We start from the raw sequence: 24,575 nt of genomic DNA on the forward strand, positions 1-24,575 counted from the left end.
GGAGTGGTGCGGGAAAAAGGGGTTCCATTTCGTGGGGCACTGGCATCAGTATTGGAACAGGAGGGATCTGTACCGTTGGGACGGTCTCCACCTGAACCGATCTGAGACCAATGTTCTAGCGAAAAGGGTAAATAGGGTGGTCAACAGGACTTTAAACTAGAAAGTTTGTGGGGGGAGGAGGGAAGGGTAAAACTCCAAGAAGTATGACTAATGGGAAACAAAGCAGCAGGTTAGCGTGTGGGGGTGGTGGATTCAACTTCATGGAAAATTATGAAAAAACTGAAAAGGAAGGAGAGCCCAGGAGAGGCTATTGAAGTCTCCAGAACACAAAATAGGACAGAGTGTTTGGAAAGGGCTAGGAATCTAACTTCAAGCACATCAGATAAAGGGACGACAATGAGAAAGGGGACGGGAAATACAGGACTGAAGGTGGTGTATCTGAATGCATGCAGTATACGAAATAAGGTAAATGAGCTTGTGACGCAGATTGAAATTGGCAGGTATGATGTGGTGGGCATCACGGAGACATGGCTGCAAGGGGATCAGGACTGGGAGCTAAATATCCAAGGATATACATCCTATCGAAAAGATAGACAGGTTGGCAGAGGGGGTGGGGTTGCTTTGTTAGTAAGAAATGAAATTAAATCTATAGCAAGAAATGACGTAGGGTCAGATGATGTAGAATCTGTGTGGGTAGAGTTGAGGAACAGCAAAGGTAAAAAAACCATAATGGGAGTTATGTACAGGATGTGGGGCACAAGATACACCAGGAGATCGAAAAGGTGTGTAAGAAAGGCAAGATCATGGGGGATTTCAATATGCAGGTAGACTGGGAAAATCAGGTTGGTAGTGGATCCCAAGAAAAGAAATTTGTGGAATGTCTACGAGATGGCTTTTTGGAGCAGCTTGTGGTGGAGCCCACTAGGGAACAGGCAATTCTAGATTTAGTGATGTGTAATGAGGCAGATTTGATAAGGGAGCTTAAGGTGAAGGAACCCTTAGGAGGAAGTGACCATAATATGATAGAATTTACCCTGCAATTTGAGAGGAAAAGCTGGAATCAGATGTAACGGTATTACAGTTGAATTAAGGCAGCTACAGAGGCATGAGGGAGGAGCTGGCCAGAATTGACTGGGAGATAAGCCTAGCAGGAAAGACAGTGGAACAGCAATGGCAGGAGTTTCTGGGAGTAATTTGGGAGACACAGCAAAAATTCATCCCGAGGAAGAAGAAGCATTCTAAAGGGAGGACAAGGCAACCATGGCTGAAAAGGGAAGTCAGGGACAGCATAAAAGCTAAAGAGAAAGCATACAATGAGGTGAAGAGCAGTGGGAAACCAGGGGATTGGGAAGCCTACAAAGACCAACAGAGGACAACTAAAAAAGAAATAAGGAGGGAGAAGATTAAATATGAGGGTAAACTAGCCAGTAATATAAAAGAAGATCGCAAGAGTTTTTTTAAATATACAAAGGGTAGGAGAGAGGCAAAAGTGGACATTGGGCTGCTGGAAAATGACGCTGGAGAAGTAGTAGTGGGGAACAAAGAAATGGCGGAGGAACTGAATAGGTACTTTGCGTCAGTCTTCACGGTGGAAGACACGAGTAACATCCCCAAAGTTCAAGAGAGTCGGGGGGCAGAGGTGAGTATGGTGGCCATTACCAAGGAGAAGGTGCTAGGAAAACTGAAAGGTCTGAAGGTGGATAAATCACCTGGACCAGATGGATTACACCCCAGAGTTCTGAAGGAGATAGCTGAAGAGATAGTGGAGGCGTTAGTGATGATCTTTCAGGAATCACTCGAGTCAAGGAGTGTCCCAGAGGACTGGAAAATCGCTAATGTAACCCTCCTGTTTAAGAAGGGAATGAGACAAAAGATGGGAAATTACAGGCCGATTAGCCTGACCTCGGTCGTTGGTAAGATTTTAGAGTCCGTTATTAAGGATGAGATTTCAGAATACTTGGAAGTGGATTGTAAAATAGGGCAAAGTCAGCATGGTTTCATCAAGGGGAGGTCATGCCTGACAAATCTGTTAGAATTCTTTGAGGAGGTAACGAGTAGGTTAGACAAAGGAGAGCCAATGGATGTTATCTACTTGGACTTCCAGAAGGCCTTTGACAAGGTGCCGCACAGGAGGCTGCTCAGTAAGATAAGAGCCCATGGTGTTAGAGGCAAGGTACAAGCATGGATAGAAGATTGGATGTCTGGCAGGAGGCAGAGAGTGGGGATAAGGGGGTCCTTCTCAGGATGGCGGCCAGTGACAAGTGGAGTTCCGCAGGGGTCAGTGTTGGGACCACAACTTTTCACTTTATACATTAATGATCTAGATGAAGGAACTGAGGGCATCCTGACTAAGTTTGCAGATGATACAAAGATAGGTGGAGGGACAGGTAGTATTGAGGAGGCGGGGAGGCTGCAGAAGGATTTGGACAGGTTAGGAGAATGGGCAAAGAAGTGGCAGATGGAATACAACGTGGGCAAGTGTGAGGTCATGCACTTTGGTAGGAAAAATAGAGGCATAGACTCTTTTCTAAATGGGGAGAGAATTCAGAAATCTGGAGTGCAAAGGGACTTGGGAGTCCTAGTCCAGGATTCTCTTAAGGTTAACTTGCAGGTTGAGTCGGTAGGAAGGCAAATGCAATGTTGGCATTTATTTCAAGAGGACTAGAATATAAAAGCAGGGATGTGCTGCTGAGGCTTTATAAGGCTCTGGTCAGACCACATTTAGAATATTGTGAGCAATTTTGGCCCCCGTATCTCAGGAAGGATGTGCTGGCCCTGGAGAGGGTCCGGAGGAGGTCCACGAGAACGATCCCAGGAATGAAAGGCTTAACATATGAGGAACGTTTGAGGACTCTGGGTCTATACTCGATGGAGTTTAGAAGGATGAGGGGGGATCTGATTGAAACTTACAGAATACTGAAAGGCCTGGATAGAGTGGACGTGGGGAAGATGTTTCCATTAGTAGGAGAGACTAGGACCCGAGGGCACAGCCTCAGAGTAAAGGGAAGACCTTTTAGAACAGAGATGAGGAGAAACTTCTTTAGCCAGAGAGTGGTGAATCTATGGAATTCATTGCCACAGAAGGCTGGGGAGGCCAGGTCATTGAGTGTATTTAAGACCGAGATAGATAGGTTCTTGATTGGTAAGGGGATGAAAGGTTATGGGGAGAAGGCGGGAGGATGGGGTTGAGAAACTTATCAGCCATGATTGAATGGCGGAACAGACTCGATGGGCCGAATGGCCTAATTTCTGCTCCTATGTCTTATGGTCTTATTATGGTCTTAATTCCAAGAGCAACACATTCCTCTCTCACCCAGCAAGCTGTAAATAGATTAACTAGTCAGTCATTTGCTGGAAATCTAAAATACAGACAGAAAATGCAGGAAATACACAGCATGTCGGGCAGCATCTGGAGAGAAAAGCAGAGTTAACTTTTCAGGATGGTGACCTCTTGTCAGAACTGGAAAAAGTTAGAGATATGACAGCTTTTAACCTAATGAAACACGAGGGAGGAAACAAAGCAATGAAGACGAACAAGGTAAAAGAGGCAAATGCAAACCTCATCGGAGAGAAGAGTAGAACTTCTTCAAGGTGTACATATTTGAATAAAGAAGTGGGAATGAGTTAAGCAGTAATCCAAAAGCAAAATACTGGATTCTGGAAACCTGAAATAAAAAACAGAAATTGCTGGAAACACTCAGCAGGTCAGGCAGCAACAGTGGAGAGCGAAACAGAGTTTCAGGTCGATGATCTGTTCCATCTCTAACTTTTTTCGGTTGTGATGAACACATTTAGTTTACTGTTTGTAGGACATTACCATGTGCAAATTGGCTGCCATATTTACCTGCATAGTAAGACTGGCTGCAATTCAAAGTAATCTATGGGCAGGATTTTCCCCCTCCCCCCACTGTTGGGGGCGAAGTTGAAGTGCGGGCGCGCCTCCGATCGGGCCGCCATTTTACGTGGGCGGGCCAATTAAGGCCCGCCCAGCGTGACGTCCACACGGAAGCGCTATGCGCTCCCTGTGCGGGTGGGCGAGGCGGAGGAATCCCAAAACCCGAGAGTGCGCTCTTTCGCACATGTGCACGAAAGAGCGCACATCCCCCTGAGGCTAAGTGCTGCCTCAGGGAGATCGTCTCTACTGTCAAAAATATTAAAAATAGGAAAAAAAAATTCCCTGACATGTCCCCTCATGTGACACTGTCACACATGAGTTGGGACATGTCCATAATTTTAAAAAAACTTTAATTAAATTTTTTTAAAGCCTACATGAAACCTCATCCCGCCCGTGGATGAGGTTTCATGCTTTTTCTAATTCCTGCCAGGGCTCCTGGCCTGCCCGGCCAACCTTAAGGTCCATTAATTAGTTTAATGACTCTGTCAATGACCTCAATTGGCCATTGACAGCTCGGTGGGCGCACAGCTGATTTTGCTGAGCCCCCACCTACCTGAAAATTCAAATGGGGTGTGGTGACGTCGGGCCCCGCCCCCGCTCACCGACAGGCAAATCCTGCCCTATATGTATGAGGCACTTTGGAAGGCTGCTTTGGAAATGAAAGTTCTTTCTTCTCTTGTTTGCAGACTTTCAACCCTTCTTTCTCCCTTACTACAACCTTCATTACCTGGCCAAAATGGCTGTTCTTCCCATGTGAGCCTGGCGGGCCTGGCTCAGCAGGCCATTCGACCAAGGAGAGCCTCACAGCTAAACCTAATACAGTCCTCGCTTGCTGGGCAGTGACCAACAAACATAACCCTGGCTCTGACTGTTCCCCTTCCTTACCTGGGAGAGCCAAGGCTGCTAACCTTTAACCTTTCTCATGCCATTACATTTGTGGGCTGTTCTTGTGTGGGGTCTGCCTTCACATCTCCCAGTGTTCTTTGCTTATCATAGAATTTTTCAACAAAGAAAGAGGCCATTTGGCCCATTGTGCCTGTTCTGGCTTAGTGATAGAACTATTCAATTAGTCCCACTCCACCTACTCTTTCCCCATAGCTCTGCAATTTTACTCCCCTTCAAGTATATATTCAATTCCCTTTTGGAAGTTACTATTGGATCTGCTTCCACTGCACTTTCAGATCATACTCATTTCCCCTCTGGTTCTTTTGCCAACCATGTTAAACCTGTGTCCTCTGGTTATCAACCCTTCTGGCACTGGAAATAGTTGGTGGTGAAAAAGGCATATGGGACACTTGCCTTTATCAATCGAGGCAAAGATTACAAAAGTAGGGAGGTCATGATGGAGTTGTATAGAACCTTGGTGAGGCCACAGCTGAAGTACTGTGTGCAGTTCTGGTTGCCACATTATAGGAAGGATGTGATTGCGGAGGACGGGTGCAGAGGAGATTCACCAGGATGTTGTCTGGGACGAAACATTTAAGTTATGAAGAGAGGTTGGATAGCCTTGGGTTGTTTTCGTTGGAGCAGAGAAGACTGAGGGGCGACCTGATCGAGGTGTACTAGATTATGAGGGGCATGGACAGGGTGGATGGGGAGCAGCTGTTCCCCTTAGTTGAAGGGTCAGTCGCAAGGGAACATAAGTTCAAGGTGAGGGGCAGGAGGTTTAGGGGGGATGTGAGGGAAAACTTTTTTACTCAGAGGGTGGTGACAGTCTGGAATGCACTGCCTGGGAGGGTGGTGGAGGCGGGTTGCGTCACATCCTTTAAAAAATTCCTGGATGAGCACTTGGCACGTCATAACACTCAAGGCTATGGGCCAAGTGCTGGTAAATGGGATTAGGTAGGTAGGTCAGGTGTTTCTCATGTGTCGGTGCAGACTCGATGGGCCGAAGGGTCTCTTCTGCACTGTGTGATTCTGTGATTCATTTGCTCTATCATGATTTGTAGGTTATTGGCGCTCTTTTTATTCCAATGTGAGGAGATTAGATCTGAACTTTTGCCCTCCTTTAGACAGTGTCGGATGTGTATTACTGTGTCAACCTAATGGCACACCCATTGCAAGGGTGTGTTTCACACTTAGATTGATTTGCTCACTCTGTGTAAGTTGAAGGCGGACCTGGGAAAATAATTATCTAACCATGACTTCCTGATTTGGACAGGCTTGTCTCACACTTTATTAAGAACAGCAAAAATTTAATGTCTTAAAGCATCCTAAGACACTTTGCAGGAGCGTTATCAGATTCAAGTTTGACACAGCCTCATAAAGAGATATTAGGACAGGTGGCTAAAAGCTTGGTCAAAGAGGTAGGTTTTAAGTAGGGTCTTAAAAGAGGAGAGAAGTAGAGAGGCAGACATATAAGGAGGCAATTGCAGAGCTTAGGACCTCAGGAGCTGAAGGCCAAGAATATCAGTCAGTCGAGAATAACCACTCAGAATACCCGTGACAGCTTCATACACCATTTTTCCCAGTGTCAGTGAATCTCTTACCCATTATAATAAAATAAAAGCAAAAAACTGCGGATGCTGGAAATCCAAAACAAATCTCTTACCCATTGTTCTCTTAGTGAGACTTCTCCCAGTGTTAGTGAATCTTCACACCCCCTTTTCCTCCCTATGCATCACCTTTGAGGCACAATATCCAGTATTATGTAGGCAAATCAGGTGTCACTTTGCTAACAGCAATACGATGAATGTCAGTCTGTTTCTGCTGCTGTTGACATCTAAGTCAAAAGAAAGAAATTACATTAATATATCACCTATCATGACCACAGGACACCCCAAAGCCAAGTACTTTTTAAGTGTGGCCGCTATTGGACTGTAGGAAATGTGGCAGTCAACTTACACGCAGCAGGCTCCCCCAAACAACAATGAGATAATGACCTGATCGTCTGATGTTTTAGTGGTGATGGTCGAGGGGTAAATATCAGACATGACACTGAGAAATACTCCCCTGCTCTTCTTCAAAATAATGCCACAGAATCTTTTATGTCCGCCTGAGAGAGAAGGCAGTATAAGTCCTCATCTGAAAGGCAGCATCTTAAACAGAACAGCCCTGCCTCAGTACTGCACCAGAGCGTCAGCCGAGATTTTGTGCCCATTCCCTGGAGCAGAACTGAATCCTACAACCTCCAGACTCAGTGGCGACAGTGCTACCCACTGAGCCAGTGTTGAATAGGATTGTCGGAGTCAGCATCTGGCCATGGAGTCACTCTCATTCAGCTATTGGTGTCCTCGATGCTGCTTCTCCAGCTTTTCCTGTAAGTTACATGTATGAACTTTTGTCCCTGTTCCACTTGCCTCAGGCTGCCTGATGCTGTTACGCCACATAATACAGGAAACTGGTAAAGCTCCCAGGGTCCTGACCCAGTCCAGTGACCCCTGCTGGAATGTTCACACTCTTGAATGTTTCATGCCAAGGTGTTGGGGCTCTGCTGTGAAGAGCAGCACAGTCAAATGACGTGTCAACACTCGCTTGACCAAGGCTCTGAATTTTGAGGGGCTGCTGGGGATTTCTCATCCCTGTGCAACTGTCCCCCAATAGGAGGGAAGGGGGTAAGAAACAAAGTAAAACATTGTAAGAACTGCTGCCGGAATCCAGATTAACCTTGATAATTTTGTTACAATCCAATTGATCTAAGCAGTTTCAGGCCAGTTTTCCTTCTGTGAGTGAAGTGATGCACAATATGTACTTTTCAGTTTCTAAGCCTCAGCCTCAATCTGAACTCTTTCATTGTCCTGTCCTTGACCGTGAAAGGCAGGTCACAAGGCATTGCTTCACGTTCTGTATTCAATGTGGACTGACACTGCTTTTGCACGCACGTACAGGGTGTGCATGCTCTGTGTGTGTGTGAGAGCACATACATAGTGTGGGCAATGTGCACTTGTGCGTGTGTGTGTAACGCGTGCAGAGATTGTGTGTGTCTGAATGTGCGGCAGTGAAATTTCCTCCAAATTTTGAGAAATGAAATGAAATTTCCTTCCTATTGGGAAGAACGAAGTCACTGTCTTCAGTCCCTGTCACAAACATTAAAGATGAATATAGGCATTAGTTAGGTGTGTGTGTGTGCACTCACACATGCATGTTTGTGTGTGTGTGCGTGTGTGTAAGTAACACATCCACTATATGTGCAGTGTGTGGCGCATGTACAGTGCCTGTGCAGTGTGCATGTGTAACAAAACTGCAGTATGCATGTGCAGTGCGGGTGCAGTGTGTGTGTGTGTGTGTGGCATACTCCAGCCATCAATCACAATCCACTCATCATAATAATTGGTGTGTTTCACTTGCACGCTATTTGCAAACATGGACTTGCTTTGCCAGTGGTAGAGATTGATGAGCATTAATTGTAACCTGTGCAACTTTAATTTTTTTTGAAGTATGAAGAATACCTCACATACTTGGTGTATTGCTGGCCTTGTGCCAGTAACCTCAGTTTGAACTCTGTGGAGCAGCAAGACACGTGCGGGCACTCTATCTCATGAACTTTAAACCTCTACTTAGAGACACAAAGAAAGCCAGCCGTATTGTTAAACTGGAAGGAAGTGCTTTACACCTAATCTGTTTGTTACATGCAAGGGAAAAATTCAAGGGATCAGCAGAGATTAGAAGGGATATGGACTTGGGGACTGGGTGGAGCAGTCAGTCAGCACACTGCCCATTAATCTCTGAAACCTGGGTTCAAATCCAGTACAGGCTGATTAGACAAGTCTTTTCATTCTGCTAGCCCAAGAGAGTTGGCAGCAGTCCCTCCAGTACTCATTTATTGAGCCTGATGAGTCTGAACTGCGATACTCAGTCCAAGACTGGTGGGTATGGGAAACAGGAAATTCACACCAGCACAGTAAGAATTTTAGGCAGAGTTTCCCGACATTACAACAGTGACTATGTTTCAGAAGTACCACATTGACTGTAAAGTGCTTTGAAGGTCCTGGAAGGTGCTATAGAAATGCAAGCCTTTCTCTTTTTCAGAGCTAAGAGTAGGAGTTCCAATGTGATCAGGAAGTTTGTGGTAGATCTTCTACATCAACTCCAATTTCCCACTCAATCCCATGTTCCTTGATTTCCTCGGCATTTAAGAATCTATGGATCTTGGCCTTGAATATGTTAATTGCCTATGTATCCATAGCTCTCTGGGGCAGGGAATTTCAAAGATTCACAACTCTCTGGGTGAAGCAATTGATTCTCATCTCGGTTCTAAATGGCTGATTTCTTTTCCTGAGGCTGATCCCTAGTTCTAGACTCACCAACCAGTGGAAACAGCCTTTCAGCATCTACCCTGTAGGTGCCTTTAACTTTATCTCACCATTGCCTTTGGAGGGCATTAACACCAACATTGCTGCGTTTCTCGTATTAACAAGCATTAACATTCATTAAACCAAATTGCTAAATGCCCCAGAACCTCTCCTAAACAGTGCAATGGAGGGGATTCCCACTAGTTGGGACAAGGGGAGGCGGTGACATCGTGGTAATGTCTCTGACTGGTAATCCGGAGACCCAGGCTAATGTTCTGGGACATGGGTTCAAATCTCAGTTAATAAATCTGGAATTAAAACCTAGCCTAACGGTGACCATGAAACCATTGTTGATTGTCATAAAAAAACCCATCTGGTTCACAAATGCCCTTTAGGAAAGGAAATCTGCCATCCTTACCTGGTCTGGCTCCAGGCCCACAGCAATTGTGTCTTAAGTTGTGTCTGACATCGCGTAGCAATCCACTCAGTTGTATCAAATTGCTACAAAGTCTAAAAGGAATGGAACCGGACAAAAAACCCAACATCGACCTCACAGACTCACAGAATTGTTACGGTGTAGAAGGAGGCCATTCAGCCCATCGTGTCTGCACCGACTCTCTGAACATTTCAATTAGTGCCAATCTCCTGCCTTTTCCCTGTAACCCTGCTCATTGTTTCTATTTAAGTGATCATCCAATGCCCTATTGAATGCCTCAATTGAACCTGCCTCCATCACACTTCAGACAGTGCATTCCAAATCCTAACTACTCACTGTGTGAAAAAAAATTTTCTCACCTCGCAGTTGCTTCTTTTGCAAAACACTTTAAAACTGTGCCCTCTGGTTCTCGATCCATTTAGGAGCAGGAACAGTTTCTCCCTCTCTACTCTGTCCAGGCCCCTCATTATTTTGAAAACTTCTATCAAGTCTCCTCTCAGCCTTCACCTCTCCAAGGAAAATAGTCCCAACTTCATAACTGAAGTGTCTCATCTCTGGTACCATTCTCGTAACCTCTTCTGCACTGTCTCCAATGCGTTCACATCCTTCCTATAGTGTGGTGTCCAGAACTGTACACACTACTCCAGCTGAGGTCTAACCAGTGTCCTATACAAATTCATCAATACCTCCCTGCTCTTGTACTCTATGCCCCAGTTAATGAAGCCACAAATACTGTATGCTTTAGAAACAGCTCTCTCTACCTGTCCTGCCACCTTTCATGATTTATGTACAAATACACCCAGATCTCTCTGCTCCTGCATACCCTTTAGAATAGTATCCTTTATTTTATACTGGCTCTAGGCACCAGAAATGTCAAAGGCAAACTCAGCCCTGTTGACCCTGCAAAGTCCTCCTTACTAACATCTGGGGGCTTGCCCCAAAATTAGGAGAGCTGTCTCACAGACTAGTCAAGCAACAGCCTAACACCGTCATATTCACGGAATCATACCTGACCGATAATGTCCCGGACACCACCATCACCATCCTTGGGTATGGTCTGCCCACTGACAGGACAGATCCAGAAGAGTTGACGGCACAGTGGTATACAGTCCGGAGGAAGTGCTGGTAGTCCTCAGCATTGACTCTCATGGCATCAGGTCAAACATGGGCAAGGAAACTTCCTGCTGGTTACCACCTCCCAACTTCCCTCAGCTAATGAATCAGTACTCCCCCATGTTGAACATACTTGGAGGGCACAGAACGTACTCTGGATGGGGGACTTCAATGTCCATCACCAAGAGTAGCTTGATAGCAATACTAGTAACCGAGCTGGCCAAGTCCTAAATGACATAGCTGCAAGACTAGTGTGTGGCAGGTGGCGAAGGAACCAACAAGAGGGAAAAACATACTTTACTTTATCCTCACCAATCTACCAGTTGCAGATGCATCTGTCCATGACAGTATTGGCAGGAGTGACCACCCATGCATAGTCCTTGTTGAGACAGTCCCGGCTTAACATAGAGGCTACCCTCCATTGTGTTGTGTGGCATTACCACTGTGCTAAATGTGATAAATTTCAAACAGATCTAGCAACTCAAAGCTGGGCATCCATGAGGCACTGTGGGCCATCAGCAGCAGCAGCAGAATTGCACTCAAACACAATCTGTAACCTCAAGGCCCGACATATCCCCCACTCTACCATTACCATCAAACCAGGGAATCAACCCTGGTGGTTTAATGAAGAGTGCAGGAGAACATGCCAAAAGCAGCGCCAGGCACACCTAAAGATGAGCTGTCAACCTGGTGAAGCTACAACACAGGACTACTTGCATGTCAAACAGCGGAAGCTCTGCCGTCTTGCTGCATCCAGTCATGAATGGTTGTTGACAATTAAATAACTAATTGGAGGAGGAAGGCTTCCCAAATATCCCCATCCTTAATGATGAGGGAGCCCAACAGATCAGTGCAAAAGACAAGAATGGAGTAAAGCCAGCACTCAATCAGCAGAGTCACAAGACTGCTTGGATCTGACCTGAGATGAAAAAAAGAGTATTCCGATGGAGAGCTGGTCAAAGAGATCTTGGTGACAGCTTTACTGAGTTATTAGCTTTCGGTAGTGGAGAAATAGATTACTATCACCTTCAAAGTACCAAAAAATAGTTCACTAACTTTGTGCTGGGGTGCATTCCAATTACTGGAAACGGGCACTCTCGTTGTCAATCATTATCGGAACAAGCTCGCGTAAACTCCATGGAGCGAAATCTTTTGGTTTCTTGGCGATGCAAACAACCTCTTATGAAGCAATATTGGGCATATTTTATGTCAAAATCTCAAAATGTTACAACATGGGTAAGTTTAGTCACTGTTTGTTGGAATATTTATAACTTTTAATGTCTTTGTTATGTTACAAGCCATATCTCTGGTATTAAGCTTCTCAAAGAAGTGAAAGCCCAAATTGGCACTCAGAGAGTAGTGAGAGTGCTGATAAAGGAAGTGCTTGAGCCGAATTAAGCATTTAGGAGGAAGTTCAATGAGGGAGAGAGAAATAGAAGTACGTCCTGATAAGACGAGATGAAGAGGGGCAGGAGGAGGCGAATGGGAAGCATAAACACCTGTACGGACCACTTGGATCGAATGGTCTGTTTCTGTGCTGTGCATGTTAAGCAATTCAATATGCTTGGAAGATATTTGGAGTAGTATAATTTTTTTTGATTCCCTTATTTTTATTGGCAGCCTTTGCTGTCGCATTTGGCTTGAATGATAGTCTGTAAAATCTTGCATGTTTTGTTTCCCAAAGAATTTCCTTCTTTGCTGGGGGAGGGGGGTCTTCCTGACTGTTTAGTATTGTGTTTCCCCCCCCCCCCCTTTCCACAGTTTGGGGAGAGATGTCACAATGTGTAAGGCTGTTCCCACAGCGCCAAACCCCCCCCTCGGCAGTCATTCTAATCCTCTGCTCCATTTTGCTCACACAGCTTCTGGATCTCTTCATCCAGTGGGATTGGTCAACATACCTAGCAGATTATGGGCAGCCCAACTGCAAATACCTGAGGGTGAATCCAACAACAGCCCTCGCCCTGCTGGATAAGTAAGTGTGCCACTTTGGGGCTTCCAGTTCAGGTAGTGGCTTGTATGTGGAACAATGTAAATATCTTCTGTGAATGGAGGCTGTTGTCCATCGTGGGTGGGTCAGGGGTTTAAATGCCAGGGTACAAATTGTTTGGGACTCATGCTTTTCTGGGTCAACAGGGCAGCATCGACAAAGCAGGCATGTTGAACTGTAGATAGCCAAAGCAATCAATACAAACCAGAACACCACCATCCAGGACAAAGCAGCCCACTTGATTCACAACCCATCCACAAACACTCACTCACTTCACCACCGACGCACAGTGGCAGCAGGGTGTACCACCTACAAGATGCACTGCAGGAACTCACCAAGGCTCCTTAGCACCTTTTTAACATACGAACAAGGAGCAGGAGTAGGCCATTCAGCCCCTCGAGCCTGCTCCACCATTTAATAAGATCATGGCTGATCTGATAGTAACCTCAAATCTGCAGCCTGCCTACCCCGACTAACCTATCACCCCCTTGCTTATCAAGAATCTATCCACCTCTGCCTTAAAAATATTCAAAGACTCTGCTTTACAGCCTTTTCAGGAAGAGTTCCAAAGACTCACGATCCTCTGACCCACGACCGCTACCATCTAGAAGAACAAGGGCAACAGGTGCATGGGTACGCCACCACTTGGAAGTTCCCCTCCAAGCCACACACCACCCTGACTTGGGAATATATTGCCATTCCTTCACTGTCGCTGGGACAAAATCCTGGAACACCCTCCCTAACAGCACAGTATGTGTATCTACACCCACATAGACTGCAGCAGTTCAAGAAGGCGGTTCACCACCACCTTCTCAAGGGCCATTAGGGATGTCACTAAATGCTGGCATAGCCAGTGATGCCCACATCCCATGAACAAATAAAAAGGAATAACAACAGCTTGTTTTTTTATGATGCCTAACATAGTAAAAATATCTCTAGGTCCTTTAGGGGAAAATGACCAGACAATAACTTGACACCAAGCCACATAAGGAGCTATTAGGAAATGGAAGGTTTTAAGGAGTGACTTAAAATGAGGAAAGAGGCAGAGAAGTTTAGAGAGGGAATTCCAGCATTTAGGGATTAGGCAGCTGAAGTTACGACCACCGATGAAAATCAGAGATACTTTAAGAGGCCAGAATTGGAGGAGGGTGGAAATCTTGGAGGATTGTATCGATGGAGGATGTTTCATAGGTTGGGAGGGATGAGGTGATAGAGGGATTTCATGAGAATTTTAAAATCAACACTTTGCCCTAAACAGGTCATGCTGAATCTGTTTAGATTATACCTGTCATCACACCCTCTTCTCTCCCTTTGTCTTCATCTCCACTCTGTCTCTGCCCCTCCCCCAAATCTCCCTCTCTCCTGCCTCACACATTCACCCTTTCACTTTCTCTCCTGCCCACACACACTAACTCCACTGTCCGCACTAACTTTCTCTCTCTCTCTCTGCTGTCCCACACTCACACACTCTCTCTTCCACCAACACCACCCCCACATCCATACTCCCCCAACACACTCTCTCACGGTTGCTCTCCGTCTCTAGCCACTTAACTGGATATCAAATGAGGACAGGATTAACTGCTCTGCTCTGGCTGAATAACCTCCCACTGCTCACTTTGTATGTTCAGTGACCTTGTGGGCTAAGGGAAAGATATACTGCCATTGGAGGCAGTCCAGAGAAGGTTCACTAGGTTGATCCTGGGTATGGAGGGATTTTCTTATGAGGAGAGGTTGAGTAGGTTGGGCCTGTACTCATTGGAATTTAGAAGAATGAGAGGTGACCTTATTGAAACATATAAGATTCTTAGGGGACTTGACAGGGAGATGCTGAGAGAGAGTCTTGAACCAGAGAGCTTGTGGGAGAGTCGAGAACCAGAAGGCATAATCTCAGAGTAAGGGGCGCCCATTTAAAACAGAGCCAAGGAGGAATTTCTTCTCTCAGAGGGTAGTCAATCTGGGGAATTCTTTACCGCAGAGGGCTGTAGAGGCTGAGTCATTAAGTATATTCAAGGCTGAGATAGACTGATTTTAAATCAGTAAGGGAATCAAGGGTTTTGGGGAATTGGCCTACTTCTGCTCCTACGTCTTATGGTCGTATTGTCCTCCTAAGAGACAAGGGGAAGCCCCTATGTGTGTCAAAACTTTCAGCAGAGATGTGGGGTGTAGAGTAAGTTTGATGGGGAAAAAGTTTCAAAATAGAGGAGAAAGCAGCTTGGGCTGTAATTAAGCTGCGTTCTCAAGAGAATTTAAAGTTTGACGGTTTTTCCTTTTATATTACTGCTGCATTGTAGGATCTCTCGGGCGTAAGTATCAACTCTCTGGAGCAACTTGTAGCCAACCTTTCACTGAAAACAACCAGGCACAACTGTCAGAGAATTTCAGAAATGGCTGAGTGAAATTTTCATCCTGCATCATTCCAGCTGTGGAAAAACCACCAACCTTACAATTATACCTCGTGTTTCTCCATAGTTGGATTGTGTCTAACACTTTAACCCTTGGTACAAGTGCTGGTGCCAGGACAGCAATTTGAGCTGATGAGTGCTAATGTTATTTTTCTGAATAACATGTTTGTAGCAGCCAAGGGCTTTTGATGAGAATGCCCTCCCAGCTCCTCATAGGTGTTGTTATGTCGAGAAGTGTGAATTTTGTGCTGGTCAAATAAGGTACGTCAAAATAAAAGCAAACTACAGCGGATGCTGGAGATCTTAAATAAAAACAGAGGGTTCTGGAAAAGCCCAGCAGATCTGGCAGCATCTGCGGAGAGAGAAACGGAGTTAACGTTTTGAGTCCAATATGGCTTTTCCTCGGAATTTGAGTTCTGAAGAAATCATATTGGGCTTGAAACACGAACTCTGTTTCTCTCTCCACAGATGCTGCCAGACTTGCTGAGCTTTTCCAGCACCCTCTGTTTTTATTTAAGGTACATCAAGCTTGGAAGTCAGGCTAACTCACGTTTCATGCAGCGATTGTCAGCATCAAGCACTCCCAAATCAGGCACAATACAGTTAAATACAGGATGAAAATCCAACCACAATTTCCCATCAAGTATAGAATATCTGATCCCTAGAACATGCTATTCAGCCCATTTTGTTTTTCCATATGAACCTTGCATTTCAATCCCATTCTCCTGCGCGTTCCTCATATCTTTCAATATTCTTTTATTTCCAGCAACTATCTTTTTCCCTTTTTAACTTTTCAAGAGCTCCTTTTCATCAGCTGTTGGTGAAGGACATCCTTTGTGTAAAGAATTTATTTTAAAGTTCATGTGTTCCCGGATTCAATACAGGGTAAAGCTCCCTCTACATTGTTCCATGAAACAGTCCCAGGGCAAGTACAGCATAGGGCTAGTTACAGAGCAAAGCTCCCTCTACACAGTCCCATCGAACATTCCCAGGGCTGGTACACCACGGGGCAAGTTACAGAGCAAAGCTCCCTCTACACTGTCCCATCAAACATTCCCAGGGCTGGTACACACGGGGCTAGTTACAGAGCAAAGCTCCCTCTACACTGTCCCACCAAACACTCCCAGGACAGGTACAGCACGGGGTTAGATACAGAGTAAAGCTCCCTCTACACTGTCCTATCAAACACTCCCAGGGCTGGTACAGCACGGGGTTAGATACAGAGTAAAGCTCCCTCTACACTGTCCTATCAAACACTCCCAGGGCTGGTACAGCACGGGGTTAGATACAGAGTAAAGCTCCCTCTACACTGTCCTATCAAACACTCCCAGGGCTGGTACACCACGGGGCGAGTTACAGAGCAAAGCTCCCTCTACACTGTCCCATCAAACATTCCCTGGGCTGGTACACCACGGGGCTAGTTACAGAGCAAAGCTCCCTCTACACTGTCCCCATCAAACACTCCCAGGACAGGTACAGCACAGGGTTAGATACTGAGTAAAGCTCCCTCTACACTGTCCCATCAAACACTCCCAGGACAGGTACAGCACAGGGTTAGATACTGAGTAAAGCTGCTCCTACACTGTCGCATCAGGCACTCCCAGGGTACATATAGCACAGGGTTTGATAAGGAATAAAGCTCCCTCTACCCTGTCCCCATCAACACCCCCAGAGCAGGCACAGCACGGGTTAGACACAGTGTTAAGTTGCTTTTACACTGTCCCGTCAATAATTTGTTGTTGCTAAGGCTAGCACCTGCTGCCCTGAGAAGGTGATGATAGAACTGTGAGAGCAGTTAAAAGTCAACAACATTGATGTGGAATAAGCCCAGACTGAGTAATAACTGTAGGATTCCTTCCCTTAAGGGCATTAGTGAACTCGTTATGTTTTTACAACAACCTAACAGCTTTGTGATGAGCATTACTGTGACTTTTAATTTTTTGCTTGATTCAAACTGAATTCAAATTCTCAAGCTACCATGGTGAGTTTCGAATTTGCATCCTCTGGATTAATGAACCAGTGAAATTTATCACTACACCTTAATTATGTTAATTGGAAAAGTTCACAATGGTGCACAGTGAGACATTTTTCTGTGTCATATCAGAAAAGGTTTTCCAGTTGCGGCTTCACAATATTTCAAGGTGTGATTTTCTATCCATTCGAAAAATGTGCGGCACAGTTTCTCTCGTTTTTGCTTAATTGATTGCAATCGTGTTCTCAGAGTTACGTAAAGACCCTGAACCGCCTCTTTTAACCAAATACTGTGACTCTCTTCCAGAATGAAAGACACCAGCAGGAAGAACAATGTCTTTGCACAGTTCCGCAAGAACGAACGGGACAAGCAGAAGCTCATAGATACCGTGGCAAAACAGCTCAGGAGTCTAATCAACAGCATGTCCCACCACCATTGAACCTGCTCCAGTCCTTCCCTCCCTCCCTCCCTCCCTTCTTCCCTGTTAGTTGCACATAATGCTGGATATTGGACAATGTGCCATCACAACCATGGAAACTGAGACCAGTGCACTCCTTTAAAGGGGCAACAAGTGTTTGGCAAGCTTCTTTTTCTGTTGTTGCTTTGTTTACAAACTTGCTGAGAAATGTTGCAAACTGCCTTGCAAGGTGTCGTGGGGCTGCTGTGAAGGCAAAGAGCAACGCCACTGCTCAGTATCCCTCCTGCAGACACAGATGGCTTTTGCTGATCAATTCATGGACACGGTGCCCGTTTTATGAGAAAACACTACACCTCTTGATAGTTCATAGGGGTCTTTTTTGGATGAGCGGATTTTGTGCAGCAGTTCAAAGCAAAGATCTGCCACCTCTAAACCTTACGCTAGACTTTAGGACCCACAGGAGTTTGGAGGGGTCCGCGGAAATGCTGAATGTTGACCCTCAACCTGGACTGCACGACTGAACATTTCTCCTTTCGTCACTCGCAAACCCTCTTCTCCTCTCTCCCTTCTGCCTTCATTCTAGGCCAAGCTGCATCCCATGGAGCCGTACCTTCCACCCTCATCATTGCTATCTGCCACCAAATGAACTCATTAACTCACAATTACTGCTTGGAACACTCTTTCCATTCAGATGTCTTGCACTGATTGCTGAACACATTCCACAGCCCCACTTTCAGGTGACACCATTCTTGGAAGTGAACCCATGTTATCACCAAAAAAAAAAATCAACACGCATTTTTTGTTCATACTGCCTTATTTTCGAATATAAACTAGCGAATGCTGACATTTTTAAGGGAATGGCGAGTCCAATTGTGTGACGGAGCTGAATTAACATCAGGAGAGATAAACCCAGTAACACAGGGTGCTGCAGGAGTGGGTTTACTGGGTGACAGCGTGAGGGAGCTGGATTAACATCAGTAGAGATACTTCAGTGACATAACACGCTGAGGGAGGGGTTACTGAGTGACAGTGAGTGGGAGCCAGTTTAACATCAGTAGAGATACTGTCAGTAACACGGTGCTAGGGAGAGGGGTTACTGGGGCGACAATGCAAGGGAGCTGGATTAACATTGTGAGATACAGGGTGCTGGGGGGAGGAATTTTTTTGGGTGCATGATGTACACGGAATCTCATCACATTTGAGTCTCCAAGCCCACGCAAGCAGATATGGAGTGTGCAATCTCTGCCTGTCGGGACCACACTTAGCTGGGTTTAGACAGAGTTTGGTAAGTGCCATATCTGAGGAACCTTGTGTTTTCCCAGTGGCGTAACCAAATGAAGATGTGCAGTTCACCAGCACAGAGCATTAGGAAGCTTCTTGCTGTACATCCGGTCAGGACTGCACTTCCCATTAGCTCATTGCTGTCTCCAGCTGAACAGAGCCAGATAAAAGAATGCCCACTGTGAAGATCAGACAGCCCCATCAACAGCTCATTACCAAGCCAGGCTGGATGTCTTAATCGCCAATTATGTCCGACAGCCTGGGCTTTGGACACCAGTATGAGTGAGCCTGCCCTTACCAACTGTGTCATCTTTGGCAATTTATCCCTTAATTGACCCTGCTTAACTGGTGGATAAGTACAGATTAGTTGAGTGCTAGAAGTGGCAGAAACTTGCTGATGAAAGGCAAACGAGCGCCACAGCTCATTGAAGCAGTGAGGTGTCAAGGTGGAAAGAGCTTAAGAACTCGATGATAGGAGGGAGTTGGCTTAACATCAGTACAGACACAATCACCCTTCTTGAGCCCCATCGCATTGTCTGGATCTGCCTTTCATTAGCAAGTGCCATTTTCACATTTCATTTGGCGAACATTGTGATTGTTCAACATTAATACCGAAAAATTGAACATTTTTTTGCAAGCGTCAATTACTTATAAGGCACACCCAGATTTACAGGCACACCACAGGTCTAGATGCAAAATTCCTTCCTGTATTTTAACCACAAACTCAAGAGTATGCCCCCCTACTGCCAGGGTGTGAAATTTTCCTTTCTACTCCACCGGCCAAGCACAATCACCTCTTTGGAGTCAGAGGGCCAAATTTTTGGAGCTATATGCTGCTGCGATCCTGGCTTCAGAAGTGAAAAGTCAATGCCTCACCCACTGAGCCACCCAGTCAGTTACTTTAAAAAACCAATAGCAGTGGCTCCTGACAGCAAGGTTTAGCACTCATACTCTAGGTCGGTAACCATTTTAAATACATTAAACCCTTTCTGGAACATCCTAACCTTGAAAAGAAAATGTGAAGCGCTTTACAGCAGAGCAGTGCATTCACTCCAGGAGTACCTCTTCATCCAGAGCTGGAAGATGTTGCTCCCCCTGCCACCCTGTCTCACCAGCTGATCTTGGCCAGAGTTCCAGTTGAGTTGCACTCTCATTAAACCTCTCACCCTCAGTTCAGTTGGGAGGAATGCGACTGGCTCCCTAACTCGCTATATTCCGAAACCCCGTTCTCCTTCAGGCGGTTAAACTGCGTGTGAGTCGGACTGCGCTGCTCCCGTATTCCAATATCCTGGACTGGCTGAGTTTGTGGATGGCCTGCATTGGCAGAACTGGACCCGGACAAGAGTTGACATCTTTCGGCGAGGTTAGGAGATGATGACCGAGGCGAGAATATAGCTACATGTACTCCCTAGTCACAGGACAGTTTTATTTTGTCGCCAGTAATAACTCTAAGATGATGTTGCTGAGTCTGAGGCGATTTTCATTGCTGTTTAAGTGTTTTCCTCTCTGTACCAGCCTGGTACATGGGACATTTGATTGTTAATTTGAAACCGCTTGACGGACTGCAGCGACCTCCTTTTCCCCAGTGCGAGCAGCATTAGATGCCCAATTGTGCTAACAAGATAACGTGGACAAAAATTAAACCCTACGAATGCTGGAAATTGGAAATTTACAGGGACAGGAAGTCATGGATTTATATAGTCAACATCTGTCAAAGGCAAGACTAGAACATCAGGTGGACTATGAATAAGGGCTGATGAGAACAACAACTTGTATTTATATAACACCTTTAATAGAGTAAATTTTCCCAAGGTGCTTCACAGGGACATTATTAAACAAAATTTGACACTGAACGAGATAAGGGATATGAAGTCAGATAACCAAAAGGTTTATCAAAAATATCGATTTAAGTAGCATCTTAAAGGAGGAAAGAGAGGCACAAGAAATTTAACGAGTGAATTTCAGAGCTTGTGGCCTTGGCAGGTAAAGGTAGAGCCACCATAATGAAGCAATTAAAATCAAAGAGAGGAATGCAGATATCTCAGAGGGTTGTAGGGCTGGAGAAGATGACAGAGGGAGGGAGGGTTGAGGCCATGGAGAAATTTGAAAACACTTAAAAATCAGTGTTACTTAGCAGAAAGTCATTGTAGGTCAGTAAGCACAATGTGATGTGTGAACCAAATTTGGCACAAGTCAGAACACAGCAGAGTTTTGGATGACCTCAATTTTACAGAGGGTAGAACATGGGAGGCCAGCCAAAGTGCACTGGAAATGTCAAGCCTAGAGATAACAAAAGGCATGGTTGAGGATTCTGGACAAGGTATCTGAGGCAAGGGTGAAGCTGGATACGATGGGCTCGATAAATTGTTGTGCTCCATAAACCTTCTATGTTTCAGAGGTGAAAAAAGACAATCTTACTGATGGTGTGGAGATGTGGAAGCTCATCTTGGTCAAGTATGACACCAAGGTTACAAGCAATCTGGTTCAGCTTGAGATAGATGAAAGGGCGAGAAGGATAGAGTTTGTGATTAGGAAATTGAGGAGTCTGAGATGGGGGCAGCAAACAATGGCTTCAGTCTTCCCAATATTTAGTTGGAGGAAATTTCTGATCATCCAATGCTCATCCAATGTTGGACAAGCAATCTGCCAATTTAGAGACAAGTGGAGAGGTCAAGGAAGGATTTGGCGAGTTAGAACTGGGTGTAATCTGACGCTGTGTTTTCGAATGATGTTGCCAAATGGTGGCAAGCAGATGAGAAATGGAAGGGGCCAAGGATCTATCCATTGAGTCACCAGAAGTAATGGTGTGGGAGTAAGAGGAGAAGTCATTACAGATATATCTCTGGCTACGACTGAATAGTTAAGAATGGAACCATGCGAGTACAGTTCCACCCATGGGAGCCATGGAGAGGTGTTGGAGGAGGATGATGAGGTCAACCACGTCAAAGGCCTAGATAGTTAAAGAAAGACTAATAGGGATAGTTTAGCTTTGTCACAGTCACATAAGATATCATTTGTCCCATTAATAACAGCCATTTCAGTACTGTGGCAGGGACAGAGACCTGATCAGAAGGTATTCAAACATGGAATTCAGGGAAAGATGGGCACATATTTGGAAGGCGATAATATGTTCAAGGACTTTGGAGAGGAAACAGAAATGGGTTGGTATGTTGCAAGTACGGACGCATCAAGGATCTGTTTTGAGGAGTGATGTGCTGATAGCAAATTTGATGGGGAGGTGGAGGTTTCTGAGGAGGGAGAACTGTTAACAGTATCAACTAACATTAATATAAGCAGGATTGTGAAGAACAGAGAATGGTCATTAGACCCCACAAGCCTCTTCACCCTTTCACATATCAACCAAGCTCTTCCCAATATTCATCAATCACTAATCGCTAAATCTCTTATTCATATATATCAATTTCTTCCCGCTATTTATCTCAATCTGTTATTCACTATATCTCTCAGCCCCATCCCCCATACCCTTCAATCCCTCCTCACTACATCTTTCAGTCGCTTCTCACCATAATCCTCAATCCTTCACTACCATTTCTCTCAACTTCTCCCCCATAACCTCTAACCTCTTCTGACATCCCTTAATCTCTTCTGCCCTATCCCTGAATCCCTTAACCATCATATCCCTCAATGTCAACTCACCATACACCCATATGTTGTTTCCCTCCGAAAACATAGCTGATTGTCTCCTTACTCCAGTTACACAGCTCACTTCAAAATGCTTTGCTGGGAACTGATTCCATGCCTCGTGTTGCCTTGGGCGAAGAAATTCCCACTAACTTCCGTTCTTCCTCCTGATATAATCTAAATTATGTCCACTGGAATGAAATTCTTAATGAAACAGATTGCCTGTCAATTGACTTTGTAATCCTTAAAACTTAATTGTCACCTTGATGATTCTTTTCAAAAGATACATAGCAAGGAGCTTACTGTAGATGGTGATTGGCTTTATATTTCCAGAACTTTCTGTTTAATCCTGACATTCGTTTGTACTAATAATTCAAGCAAATTATGTCACTCAGAAAGACTGCCCACTTTGTCACACTGTTTTCATTGGGCATGCTTGACCTTGAATTTGGGGGATTGGATGGGGAATGGGGAAGAGTACAGCCATAACTGCTTTTTATTAATATGTTACGAAAAGGGAACACCTAAACACATACAGATTGTATATATAGAACCTCTCGGTGAACACAGCTTACAGTATCCTAGGCCACTACATAAAGAAGAGTACATGATTTGCAGGGTAGGTGTTGGGTTTACTGGAGGTTTGCTTACTGACTGTTATAATCATTGTAATACTCAGTGTCATGTTTTACTTATGCACTCCTAGTTCTCGGCCTCATCAGGCTGCTAGGTGGCTAGTTTCTGTTTTTTATTCTTCAAATGTTCTATTTGTTGGAAATTGCACAGGTATTTTTTTTTGCACAAATGCGGAATTTACAAAAAAAAACGAACAAACGAGGGGGAAATTGTTTTCTTTGCTTGTTACCCATTTGCAAGGTGCAAATTATCATGGGAAAGACTTGCTACCCTCAGCATATAGACCACGGGTTGACCGAAATAAAACTGCTTAGTTGGCCAACTCTCTCACTGCTGTTTCTTTCCACACATCTCAGTCTTACAAAACAGCTTTTCACCAACAACAAAAACAATCAATGCCTCAAGAACATTATCCCCCTAACTCAATGCCCCCTAACTCAGTGTAGTATCGTAGCTTAATGATTGTGCACTGTCATCTCTGAATCGGATGGTCATGGGTTTGACTTGAGCACATAATCCAGGCTGAAACTCCAGCCCAGTACAGAGGGAATGGTGCACTGTCAGAGTTCCCACCTTTTGGATGAGATGTTAAGACGCCCCCAACTGCCCTCTCAGATGTACATAAAAGATCCCATGGCACTTTTTCGAAGGAGAGCAGGGGAGTTTTCCCTGGTGTCCTGGCAAATATTTATCCCTCAACTAACATCAGTAAAACAAATTATCTTGTGATTATTGCATTAGTGTTTATGGGAACTTGTATGCTAGTTGGCTGCTGCATTTCCCACAACACAATGCAGTCCATGCCCAAATGCAGCAAGACCTGGACAATATCCAGACTTGTGCTGACAAGTGGCAAGTAACATTCACGCAACACAAGTGCCAGGTTCTGACCAACTCCAACAAGAGAGAATCCAACCATCGCCCCTTCACATTCAATGGCATTACCATCGCTGAATCCCCCACTATCAACATTCTGGGGGTTACCATTGACCAGAAACTGAACTAGACTAGCCATATAAATACTGTGGCTACAAGGGCAGGTCAGAGGCTAGGAATCCTGCAGTGATTAACTCACCTCCTGGATCCCCAAAGCATCTACAGGTCAGGAGTGTGATGGAATACTCTCCACTTGCCTGGATGAGTGCAACCCCAACAACACTCAAGAAACTTGAACCATCCTAGGACAAAACAGCCCGCTTGATTGGCACCCCATCCACAAACATTCACTCCCTCCACCTCCCATGCACAGTAGCAGCAGTGTGTATCATCTACAAGGTGCACTGCAGGAACCCACCAAGGATACTTTGACAGCACCTTCCAAACCCATGACCGCTACCATCTACAAGGTCAAGGGCAGGAGACACATGGGAACACCGCCACCTGGAAGTTCCCCTCCAAGCCACACACCATCCTGACTTGGAAATATATCGCCGTTCCTTCACTGTCGCTGGGTCAAAATCCTGGAACTCCTCCCTAACAGCACTGTGGGTGTACCTACACTACATGGATTGCAGCGGTTCAAGGGGGCAGCTCACCACCACCTTAAGGGCAATTGGGGATGT

At 45.2% G+C, this 24,575-nt stretch overlaps 1 protein-coding gene across 3 annotated transcripts in view; it reads left to right on the forward strand.

Annotated features, from left to right (window-relative positions):
- The window catches only part of LOC144688399 (exocyst complex component 6B), a 623,897-nt gene extending 600,562 nt beyond the window's left edge, over nt 1-23,335 (forward strand). For 2 of the 3 annotated variants that reach the window (XM_078554888.1, XM_078554904.1), the window contains exons 21-22: nt 12,535-12,647; nt 17,343-23,335. In XM_078554888.1, coding sequence (XP_078411014.1) covers nt 12,535-12,647; nt 17,343-17,475 — 246 coding nt within the window. In that variant the 3' untranslated portion in view covers nt 17,476-23,335. The remainder of the gene's footprint in view (nt 1-12,534; nt 12,648-17,342) is intronic. The other variant, XM_078554897.1, reaches the window with a different exon arrangement.
- The last annotated feature ends 1,240 nt before the right edge of the window (nt 23,336-24,575 follow it).

The sequence above is a fragment of the Cetorhinus maximus genome, chromosome 1 (genome assembly GCF_964194155.1).
Source record: "Cetorhinus maximus chromosome 1, sCetMax3.hap1.1, whole genome shotgun sequence".
Lineage (NCBI taxonomy): Eukaryota > Metazoa > Chordata > Chondrichthyes > Lamniformes > Cetorhinidae > Cetorhinus > Cetorhinus maximus.